This window comes from Haemorhous mexicanus, chromosome 3 (genome assembly GCF_027477595.1).
Source record: "Haemorhous mexicanus isolate bHaeMex1 chromosome 3, bHaeMex1.pri, whole genome shotgun sequence".
Lineage (NCBI taxonomy): Eukaryota > Metazoa > Chordata > Aves > Passeriformes > Fringillidae > Haemorhous > Haemorhous mexicanus.
In genome coordinates, this window is record NC_082343.1 from 46,365,702 (window position 1) to 46,378,056 (window position 12,355).

Below are 12,355 nucleotides of genomic sequence, written 5' to 3' on the forward strand. Positions count from 1 at the left end.
AAACACATTTTGTACCATACCTATTGACACTAATAGAAGGACAGTATCTAACTTACAAGAATGTTCCTCAATTTTCTTGAAATGAACTGGGAGGCCTTGACTGTACTTTCTTCTTTTGGAAACAACTATTTTTATTTACCTTTAGTGCTTTATCAAGTTCACTAGTATAAAAATATTTTCACTGTACTGAACATATATATAAAATATTTCACTAGGTTGATGGAGAGGGGGATCTCAAAAGCTGACCAGCAAGAGATACATTCCCATAGTAAACACGAAATAGTAAGCATTTGCCAGGTTAATAAACTGTACCTTTTGTGAGTCTCTAATGCATTTGTAAGAGACCTACAAAACCAACTTAAATCCAACTCCAAAATCTTTACAGAAGGACTGACTAGCTATCAAATACAGGGAAAGTATTACTACTAAAGCTAGAACTCAACCCGGGTTTTAAAAACACAACCACAGTGGCACTTCCATGTATAAATTTGGAGTGGCAGGTATTTATTTCAGGATGGTCTCTAATGAAAACTTGTGCAACAAAGCAACTTCATAGCTGCATTAGTTACAAGCATTACCTTGATTCTGGCATTAACTTACTGTGACGTTGGCTATTACAGGCATTACAAATTACTTGAAAAACATCTTTACTAAGCAACATGTGAATTTAAGAGAATCCCCAAAGGTGGTAATACCATGGAATGATCAAGTAATACATACAGGAGCAAGTACAAGTATGCCACCCTTCTGCGACTCACCCGCGATGCCTTTGCGCTTTTGAAACATTGCGCGATGTGGAGCTGAGGGTGCCGGGGCTGAACTGGCCTGCTCCTGAGCATCTTGGCTTGCCGTGGTTCTTATCAACTCCATGGCTGCTTGAAGAACTCTTAACTGCAGAACAACTGCCATATCTAGAGAGAGAGGCATACAAAGTGTACAGGACATCTTCAGGAATTTTTACCAGCTGTTTGTAACAAGTCAAACCACAACATGTGTCAAGAGCTACAAAACTCTAGATTCCACAGGAGTCACACAAAGTCACTTTGCTATGCCACAGATACAGACACTACAGAAACGAGTTGTCATAGAAAAGCCATTGAATTTGATCACGCTAAAACAATCTAAATGAAACTGTACAGAATGTTTTCATTTAAATATCTTTAAGGAACTTTTTTCAGACAGTCACTTTTTTTTCAGATTAGCAGTACACAATTCTTGACCACAAGGCAAGCTCCTAAGGGAAACTACTAATTTGAGAACCACTTAGAAGAGAAAGATTCATTACCAGAAAACTCCCCCTTCTCCCTCAGCAGGAATATTAAACAGAAAACAGTGGGGAAGGGATTTACTTTTCCAGTCCCATGACCCCAAAAATTAGCAGACAACTTACTTTGCATCCTTGCATTTTTACTATTTTGGAGATGACCCAGCAGCACAATGAGGTCTTCAATAACACGAAAATATTGAGAACCTGAGGAGCTGCAGGCATGAATTGCAACTGCTACCAGCAGCTGTTGTATATCGCATGCAAGTAACTTGTAGTCATTCAAGGGAATGCTGCAAACAAAGTTGTAGTTACCAGAAACGTGACAATTCTAGTAGATTGTAACTCTTAACAAGACCCATTATTATTTCCCTTGCTACTTCTGCCAACTGTACCTAATATTTTGCTGTACTTCATATTAAAATGTCACTGCTGAAGACTAGAACATTATAACTCAAGACATTTCTTTAGTGTTAACTTTGGCAGATTGAACGCTTGCAAACTTTTGAGATATTCTAATGTTGAGTGCAGCACAGTTTCATTGGAAAAGCAATGATGTATTACTATCAGATTTTTAAGTTGAAGAACAAGTCTGAAATCCTGTATTTCTCAAAAAAGTATCAGGACAATCTCATTTTGTAATCATGCTGAACAAAAACTATACTGAAGTAAAAAGGAAGCCTTTCCATTTCTTCAGGATACCAACTAATGAAATAAAATAACAAAACCCTGCCTCTCCTTTGTTCCCTGTATAATATTTTTTGAAGCACAGAATCTTTATCTCTAATAAAGTCATTGAAGTTACTCAAAATCTCAAATATTAAATCATAGGCAGTACAGGAGAGACTTTTCTTCAGTTTTGATATTGGCCATAGAGACACTAGAACATACCATTTCCTGGGCCTTTATCTTACTGTTCAGGTTTATTAAGAAAAGCCTTGAAAGTGCAGACAGTGTGACAAACTCATATTTTAAAATGTCATTTCACTTGAACATTTAAGGTGTGGAAAGAACATTTTATATTCCATTATTTGAACTGACTAAACATTAACTTACAGGTATAAAGTTGAAAACATCAAACCCAGTATTTTGTACGTGCTCTCTGATAATTTCAAAAAGTAGAAAAAATGCAATACAGTAATTTCTTGCTATCCTTAAGGCTGTGCCTAGAATATTTGTTAGCAACAGAAACAATACTCACTTTGTTTCCAGTCCGTTGAGAGCAGCCAGTGTATTACACAACACATAGAGCAAACCATTATCAAGCAGCAGGTCTGCAACTTTTGAGCAGGAATTTATGATTTGCAGGAGAAGACAGAAGCAGTTATGCAGCAGAACGTTATCATAGAGGGAATTTTCTATTAGACCCAGAACAGGAATGACACACCATTTTTGAAAGAGTCCAACATTCTTGACATCTTCCAGATCAAATCTGTTAACAGAAATATGAGTAAATGGCATCCTAGAGAACACTCTGATACCAACAACAGTACAGATAACTGGAATACCAGTTATGTATCATATGCTTGTATTTTGGCAAAGATGTCCATGGTAATTTCCTACATTTCATTGTAGTAACAATAGCTATCTACTAAAAAATCCAATAAGAGAAAAATAAACTTTTCATTGAGCCACAAAGAAATGAAGTGCCTAAAAAGTAAATCTGATGCTTCAGCTATCTAACAACTGTCTACAATACAGACTTCATGAAAACAGAGGAGTTTTTAATCAGTGTAGAAAAATGGTGCATTACCCTTCCAATGTCGCTATTATAACTAATGTAGACACTATCAAGGGAACAGACAGAGCTTGTCATCACTGTGACAATAACAAACTGACTGGCAGCAGGTGTGATATATCCTATATCCACTACTGCTGAGGTTTAATTAAGTTTGGCACCTGGCTTATAGTGATTGCAGAATTCAAAGCAGTGCTTCAGACCTTGTTTTATTTGTGCTCTAAGAAACTGCATTACTATTATAAGGTTATCAGCCCATCATATGACTATTATACACAATCCTAAAAACTTTAGCCATTAGAACTCTTTCCAGCCCCATAATGCATCCTGAAGAAGTAACCACTCTCTGCCTTGGGACAAATTAAGCAGCTATGACTAAATATTGCAGTTCAAAAAAAATAGTTTTTGAGTGAAGATCAGGTCAAGAGGCAAAAGTAATTTGGCTACAAATCCTGCAGAGGCAGCAATTGATAAGGAACTTATTGCAAGATTTTTCCAATGAATATATTTACTCTGGTGATTTCTGTACAAGCATTAAGTAGTCAGACTAATTCTAAAAAATATCATTTACTTATATAGCTGTCTGCTTAAAGGTGATCTCCTTTTCTGTCAATATAAGGTGACTCTTCAGTTCATGAAAAGGTGTATTCTCCAGGATTTTTTCCTTAAGAGATAGCAATTTAAATCTGGAGCCAAGACAAGGAAGCAACTGTGGCATCAAGATTTTTCCTTAATTACCTACCAAAATCCAAGAGAAGAAGTCTAGTGACTACTACTTAAAACTTTTAAGGACACAAATCAGTTTCATGTAGGATCAGAGAGAGAGTTAAACTGATTCATGACATTTGAGTTCAAGGCCTCTGAGGCACTCAAAGTCTGAGAGTCAGCAAGATCCCTGCTGAGAGCCTCCATCAGATGAAGTTGCTTACAAACAGCTTAAGGGCCACACAATAGCCCTAAGGATTTTAATACATTTCAATGTTAAACAAGCAAAACCTACCAAAATAGTTTTGAATAGTTCTTTTTTGTGGTTGTTGACCAGCAAAGTGCCCTGCTTGTAACTTGCATATTGTTAGAGGACATAAAAGCATTACTTACTCTTCATCCAAGCCAACAGAGCGGCCAAAAAGCATTTCCAAAAAGCATTCTACAACTTCCTGAGTCCCCTGATGAAGATACAGCTGGTTGGCTAGCAAAGAAAAGCCACGGTTCTTTAAGAATTTTTCCTTCTGCTCCCTCCTTGCTCTGTTGAAATATGCATCCAACAACTAAAAATAAATGCATAATTATGGTGTAAGAATGAAACATTTAATATAACTGCCCTGAAAGTAAAATCATTGTCAGTCATTGAAATAATTTTTTTTCAAGATTGCAAACATCAATTATACTACTGCAGCTGCAATCTACACTGTCCTTGTTACAATCAATATTTGACAATATATTTTTGATCTGAACAGACATTTTTCATCAAGTTTGGGGCAGATGAAATCAAACACAACAGTTAGCAAATGCATACATAAATATTAAAACTTTTTCTATTTGTTCAGTCTTACAGTTCAGTGTGCATGCACATGCATGCATGACATTCATTCTCAATAAAGCCATACAGTCTTATTCTTTCTCAAATTAAAATAGAAGTCTACTCAAAGTTTTTTATCTACATAATATAATCATACAGAAACACTGTCCATAATACTACAAAAATCTCTGAAAACATTTTGAAGCCTCAAGTCCATCTTCAGTCCACAAATGTGTGGACGACTCCTCAGAATAACTCAAAGTCAACTCTTTTACAAGTCAAACCAAGGTGCAAGCACTTTTAGACACTGCATCATATTTTGTGTCACTGACTTTCTGCATTGTTGCTTCCATTTACAATGGTCATGCTATCAATAAGCTCTTAAAGCCTTCGGCTTACATTAGGGACTATTTCTATTCAAAGTGTCTGTGTTTATGCTATGTTGCTTTGTAATTTGCTTGGTTTTGTTTTTGTTTTTTTTTTTTAAATCCATAGGGTGAAAACTTATCTTAAAACTCAAATGTAGAAAACTGAAGAAAGGTCAACAAAAATATTAAAACCCCACCACATTTCCAACATGTTAACCATACTGGTTGACATCTTTTTAGGAGAAAACATTTGATATTGGCCTACTTTGATGACTCCTTGTTGTATGAGAGGAGATGGGTGGTTCACCAGAACTATAAGATAATCAGGTTGGATAAGTTTGTCCATCACATCTTCTAGCATGATATCTGGTAAGATTAGGAGAACTCCACGCAAGAGATCATATAACCCACAACAGATAAGCACAAGATAGTCTTCTGCACATCTGAAAACAGAGGAATGTGTTTCACCACAGCAGGAAAGACTAAAAAAAATGCAAAATTGAAATTCTTGAGGGACAGAAAGAGGGTTCAGGTTAGAAATTTGGAAGACAATTTCTCCTAAAGTCCTAACTACCAATCTTCATTAACAATTATTTTTAGATGGCAGATAGTAAAAAAGATAAACAGACCAGAACTACTTTCTTTATGAGCAGTTCCCACTTCGACTGTACACAGCAAAAATCCCTATTTTTAAAATTTGTTATATAGATACAGCAAAAACTGAAACAACAGAACATTCTACACACTAAAAGCTTAATAAATTTGTGTATAACAGCCATTGAAAACATTCAATTAGTTTTCAGAATTGGAATTTTTATGGAATACTAATCAAGAGCAAGAACTGTAAAATTAAAGCTCATGTTAACTTATTATTTCCTGTGCTTACCTGTCATCGGGGCTTTCAGATGGCTTTGGGGTATTCTCATTAGGTGAAGAAAAAGCAAGACTGTCCCAGTCTTCAGGAAGAACGTTCTTGTCAACAAAGCTTGGCCAGCGAGCAATGGCGGATGATGCTCCAAGAACAGAGAATGCCAAGCCCAACCCTGCAAAGTTACCCTGCCCCTTCTGAAATGAAGGCAGGCCTTTCAGATTGTCTGGACGCCGCAGTGATGCCTCAGCTGCAACACCATCAGCAGCAGCTTCAGTACATTTCAGGTCTGTATCAGCTTCTTTACTCTCTAATGCACTCTCAGATAACTCTACTTCTTTTGCAATATCCTCAAATGTTTCGGCAGATGTTAGCTCTGAGTCACAAACAGTTTTTGCAGACTCACAGCTGCTAAGGAAGAGTTCTTCCTGTACTCTCTTTATAGTTTCAGAACTTTCCACAAAACCAATTCTACCCTGAAGATCAACATCGTCACGTTCACCAAGGATCTGCAGGTCATCAACACTGCTTCCCATTCTTTCAGTCAGTCTTTTTCGATGAACTTGGGGCGAGGAACTAGGTGATGCTGGTAAGCTTTTAGAACGCCTTCTAGGTGCCTGAGAGCTTATCTTCTGCTGTACACTAGCCTTGGAAGTGCTCCCTAGAGAAATAAGGATATCTTAAGCATTCCTTTCACACTAAAACCCAGCTTCTCTAATAATGTTACACTCTACACCTATTTAAAATTGTTGTGAGCTGAGTTAATTTTATGTGCAAAACTGATTCGACGCTTAACATAGCTCAGATTTGGTTAATCAAAGTAGAAATATTAAACTATTATGCAGCCATATATTTAGCAAGTCACAAATGTGAAAGAAACAAAATGCAAAATAATTTTTGCCAATATACAGGAATTTTTAGATTTAAGTTTTGATCCTTTCACCTAACCCTCAGCAGGAACTTTTACAGAATCACAGAGGGTGGAGGGCACATCTGGAGGTAGCTACACGAGAATCCTTGTTCAAAGCAGGGTCAAATAAAGCAGCTGGTTCTATTTGGAGCTTTGTCTAAGAGGTCCAATCTGCAGTGTTTCAGTGGACATCAAATTTCTACTCAGCAACTCTTTCTCACCAAGGTTTTACACATACTTAAAATTTAGAGCAAATAACTACATGTTTTAATTAACACTGCTTGCTTTTAACTGCACCTTTTGACCTGCAACAGACAAACTTTCAGAGCATATTACAAGTCTTTAACAAAATATAGTTTTGAGAAAGAAAGATGTCTGTATACAAGACTAGTAGAAGCAGTTACCTGTTAAGACTAGGAAAATGAGAATTTTTACATTCACAAATATTTTGAAAACTATGCATCAGTTAGTATTAAGGCAATGACAATGCATTAGGAATGTATTTTTTATATGAGAAATCTATGAAATATACAAAAGAAATACATGACTATACATACACACATACATGTACCAACACAGCCAGACCAAGCTGGTGTTCACACATCAAGGGAGATCTACACAGCTGCAGGAATCTTACAGTCAAGCTTTCACACTCATCAGCAGGTAGTACAACAAATTGCAAATCCACATGCAGGTAGCAGGTTATCTAACACCCATGCAAGTTCCTCTATTTTATAGAATCACACAGTGTTAAGGTGTTGGAATGCACTTTTAGAGTCTTCTAGTCTCAGCATCTCCTGCCATGGGCAGGACATCTGCCACTAGACCAGGCTGCTCAGAGCTTCATCCAACCTGGCCTTGAATACTGCCAGGGTTGAGGCATACACAGCCTCCCTAGGCAACTTGCTCCAGTGTCTTGCCACCCTCACAGTGAAAAATTTCTTCCTACTATCTAACCTAAACTTCCCCTCTTAATTTGTACCCATTACTCCTTATCCTATCACTATTATAGTCCCTGATTAAATATAAGAGTATTATACAAATTATATATTTATTTATATAAATTTGGAAATTCAAATTAAGAATCACAAACACACAAACATTTTCACCAAAAATTATGTTGAGTATTCCTCTGGTACACATGAATAATCTCTGTTCAAAACCAAGAATTTGGTAATACTGACTTTAAAAAAGTAGTAAAAGTACTTATTTAGAAGGAGTTTTCATACGTTTTTTGTATGGGGAAAAGGACTGATTCCATACACAATTTAGTACTGTGATAGGTTCTTCATACAACTTCTTTACTGAAAAACTAAAAACATGTGAACATACATGTTTCAACTGAAGTAGTGCTTGAAGACTCAATTTCCCTTTCCTAAACAAAATAGCAACAAGATATCAATTGTAAAAGGTATTACACTGTGATACCCAGAACATAGCCAGTCACACATGATCTGAAATATATGGGTGGATGTTAGGGATTATGCACAACAAAAGCAAAGTATCAGCTTAGTGCTCTCTGCCCAGATAAAATAGCTGCTCATGGCTGACTACTTCAGCAGCTGCCTGGTCAGGGCACTCTCATACATCTCTAGCAGGTCTGGTAAACAAATGAAATGCTTCTGCTTATCTGGTGCATTTCACTGCCTCAGCCATCAGCCTGGCAATTTGTTTCAACTTAAGAATGAAGAGCAATTTAGGTAGCACTTCTGTTCCATCCTTCTTACTCTGCTGTTCAGGCATAAAGCTCCAAGGGACAGGGGGAGATTTGTAAGAAATATCTGTGAGAAAGTAACACTTTAGGGCACTCTAGTCATTTGCCAAAGGATTGTGTCTTAACATCCTTCTTTTTCCAGTATTGTTTTACCTTCCAGTGGTAAAGCTGTAAATCCAGTTGGAGAAGTAACCACAAATGCTGAATTGTCTACTGACTTCCCACCACTGCTGGAATTTCTCAGGTACCTAAGTGATTCAACTTTCTCCTGGAAAATTTTGCCATCTGAAAAGAAAAGATAAGGGGAAAAGTTACATAAAAGCTTTTTATGTTTGCATTGCTGATAAATTAGACTCACAGTAGTGAGTGGTGGTTACATTTGGAGCTGATAACTGGAGGCTAATGAGAAGGGCTCAAGTCCAAACAACTGAGAAAAAGCACTTTTTGGTTTAGCAGTACGAGTTCAAAATTTACTTTAGAACAATAAAAATATTATGATGTACTAAAGCAATTACATTTAAAGACAGTCCTTGCATTCATACAAGTAGTGACAACTGACTTTCTGTCATGTCAAAAACAGCTGGCTGTTCTCAAACAGCCTAAAAAGGTTTCAAGTATCAAAACATGCATTCTCCCCTTACTCAGAATTTTACAGTAGTTTAGGACAGATACAGATAAACACAACTGTGCTGCCTTTGAAACTGATCACTACAACTTGAGGTACACAGGTATTTGCAAAAGGAGAACACATTTCCAACTTGGATGATGCTTTCCACGTTTACCCAAGTTATAGCTTAGGTTGTACAATGCTAATATTAAAGCACAAACTATACATTGTTTCACATTTTTAAGATGACAAAGAAATAGCTTTTAAAGCTCACATCCATCATTTTGCCAACATGATCATCCAGTACAGATATATTACAGCAGCTGTTGTTCTAGGGCTCCCCTCAAAGCCCACAAGCCCTGCCAGGAGCTTGTCTGCAATGAACTGATGGTGTCTGACAATGATGTCTTGCAGTGCAAATTATCAACTGCAGAAAATGCTCCACGGGTCCTTTATTTTTCTTGGAATTCAGTTACAGGAAGCAAGAAAGTACAAGTGGAGAATGGAACTTCTTCCAAAATCTCTATTTGGTCCTTTTACAATTAAGCTAGATGTTTTTTTCTAAGTTTGCCCACAGACAAATGTCCACACAGGCAGCTAAACTTAAGCATACCATTTAGCAGCATCAAACTTCAAGAAAGTTAAAGGCATAACCACCAGAGAAAATTATCTACGGCTACAGACAGAAGAAAGCTCTCCAAGTAAACAAAGTCTAACTGTAACCTGTTTCAGAAAAGTAAAAGTAGCTTACAGTATTAAGTTCCAACAGTTCAATAATTTTTAATATATAGTCATTAAAATATAGGGAAGTTTTTTTTTTTTAAGTATAGTTTATTCCTAGATTTTTATCTTCTTGTTTATCATATGTGGCATATTTACCTATGTGCAGAGAAAAGTAGAAGTTGGTAGGGTTGTGACAAACATATGTATTAGTGGGAGGGTGAACTGCTAAGAGGAAATTGAAGACCAATGTCAGCAATTCCAGGTCTGGGGGAGAACCAAGTACTTCTTCAATTATTTTCACAAATGACCTGCAAACCTCCTGAGGCAGGGATGCAAGGTGTCCCTCTTTATGCTCCTAGAAAGAAAGAGTAGTACAACTGTAAACCACTTGCAATTTTAAGTTGACACTGTCTTTTTTTGTCATGCTGTAGTAGAACAGACAAGAAGAGAAGCTCAGCTACTAAAGCTGTATTCTTCAATTATGAGAGGAGCTACTCTATGTCATCTCAGTCCATCATGAACCAAATATTACATATGCTATGCAAGTTGATTTTTAGGAAAATGAGCATCTTCTCCATACTATACTGCCCTGCCAAGAAATGCTGGAACTTTAGAACATGAATCACCATTGAAATTATAGTTTATTGTCATTGGATTACATATTTGTAGAGAAATTAATAGCTGCCAATAAAAGTAATTCAAATATATTAATAAATTTCTGAACAGGACCACACAGTCATCTGTATTTCCACTTCAGTAGCCATTTTTATGAACATAAATATTTGAGATTAATTTATTATATTTATAATTTCAGCTTAATCAAGTATTCTATATAGTTCAACAACAGCTACCTGAAAAAAATTATTAAAATAATATGGATTTTAGAACAAAACTTCAAGAAACTTGTAGGAATCCCTGCCAAAAGGTGAGCATGGTGATTATCTTCTTTCTTTCCAACTTCTCTAAATTTACCTCCTTTTCTGATACCCAAGCAACCTAACAGACTGCTATGAGAAAAGATTAAATGAAGTTAATTTAAGTAAGTTTTTCCAATGAGAATGGCTTATATAATTTCACCTTCATTCCATCAGTCCCCACAAAATTGTCAATCATTGACCAATGTGAGTGGCTTTTTAATCAAGAAAATAACTTTTTTCCCAATATGCAAAATGACAGGAGAAATATTATGAAACATTCCGTATCTAGGCATGTGCATTAATATACAATTTGAGAAGTTAACTATATCACTAACAAGTTCCAAGAGCAGGGAACACCACATAAAAATGAAGAACCTAAAATTTTACAGACACTAAAATGAAGAAAATATTTTTATAAAAAAATCATAAAAAGAAGTAAAAAACCCAATAAATCCATTTTATGTGCTGAAGTGAGAAACTCAGAGTAAAAAGGAATGTAAGGTAGAAATAAGAGTACAGGAAACAGTGATTACAACACTTATTTTCACAAATGGATACATGTACTATAAACAGGAAACTATTTCAAAATCATGTTCTTAACAAGTGTCTATCAAAGGACTGAAGCATTTCTCTGAAGTCCTTTCCGGCATAGCTATTTCCATGCCAGGGAGGAAGCTACTACTGCACCAAAATTTTGAGATGAGTGCTCAGACTGAGCACAGCAGTGAGGCTGCCCCATTAGGTCTGATGAGATATAGCACAGACAGCTTCAATACCTGCACAGTCTCTGCCTTTCAGTCCCAACGACAAGAACCAGCCAGAGACATGTCAGGTCTTTCTGTATAAAAGGGACAGTTCACTTCAGCTCCTGCTGGTGTATGGCTGTGCAAGCAACCTAGAGCCTAGGTTTCCAAATCACACCAGATGGTCACAAGCTCTTGTCCCTCCTGCCCAGCAGTAAATAGAGCACCCAAGTAGGGAACTGAACCAGTTTACAGCAACAATACCTGTAGAGGATGGAAGTAGCCTGGAAGCACAGAGGACACTCTACTCAACTTTTGCTACAGAATTTAGTCCCTCTACCCCACCCTCCCCAAATAAAAACCAAGTATTTGCCCATACAAAGTAGGATTGAAGAGTGGAAGTACCTGCAGGACCTGACAAGTTAACAGGAAGTGATGGACCACTTGAGCTTTCAATAGCTGTTTGATGTTAAACATCTGTTGGTGATGGTTAGCTCTGATAAGAATTTCTAGAGCTGCTAACAGGGTTTCCCAAACACCTTGCTGAAAAACAAAAAACAGGAATGCAGCTTTAAAAATATATTTCTGGGTCTAAATACTGAGGGGAAAAAAAAAACCAACCAAACACTAAGTCAAGTTAGTCTTACGCCTAAGATAATGACTAAATGATTACAAGTGGCCGGGTCAGAACAGGTTAGAAACTCATCAGTGAAGTCATGCTCATACAAAATTCAGCATGTTTTAATGATTAAGAGACAAAAAAAAATTACTTGCCTAAAATCAGTTTTGTACATTTTTATCCCTGAACAGTTACTAACCTATATTAACCCTGAACAGTTATTTTCAACAGTTTAACTCCAAGAGAAAACAGGTCCTCCTTAGTTTCTCCAAAAAAATTTATCAATTCAATTAAGAAGTCATATGCATACAGCACATTTACAGAATTTAATACACTAAGGCTACCTGCACTGTTGATCACAGGAG

At 36.6% G+C, this 12,355-nt stretch overlaps 1 protein-coding gene across 3 annotated transcripts in view; it reads right to left on the reverse strand.

Annotated features, from left to right (window-relative positions):
* Positions 1-12,355, reverse strand: part of LYST (lysosomal trafficking regulator) — a 77,387-nt gene that overhangs the window by 25,632 nt on the left and 39,400 nt on the right. For all 3 annotated transcript variants that reach the window (XM_059841646.1, XM_059841643.1, XM_059841644.1), the window contains exons 20-28: positions 11,777-11,914; positions 9,868-10,066; positions 8,535-8,666; positions 5,776-6,418; positions 5,155-5,332; positions 4,101-4,270; positions 2,466-2,696; positions 1,391-1,557; positions 759-911 (exon numbers count right to left, since the gene is read on the reverse strand). In XM_059841646.1, the coding sequence (XP_059697629.1) occupies positions 759-911; positions 1,391-1,557; positions 2,466-2,696; positions 4,101-4,270; positions 5,155-5,332; positions 5,776-6,418; positions 8,535-8,666; positions 9,868-10,066; positions 11,777-11,914 (2,011 nt within the window). The remainder of the gene's footprint in view (positions 1-758; positions 912-1,390; positions 1,558-2,465; positions 2,697-4,100; positions 4,271-5,154; positions 5,333-5,775; positions 6,419-8,534; positions 8,667-9,867; positions 10,067-11,776; positions 11,915-12,355) is intronic.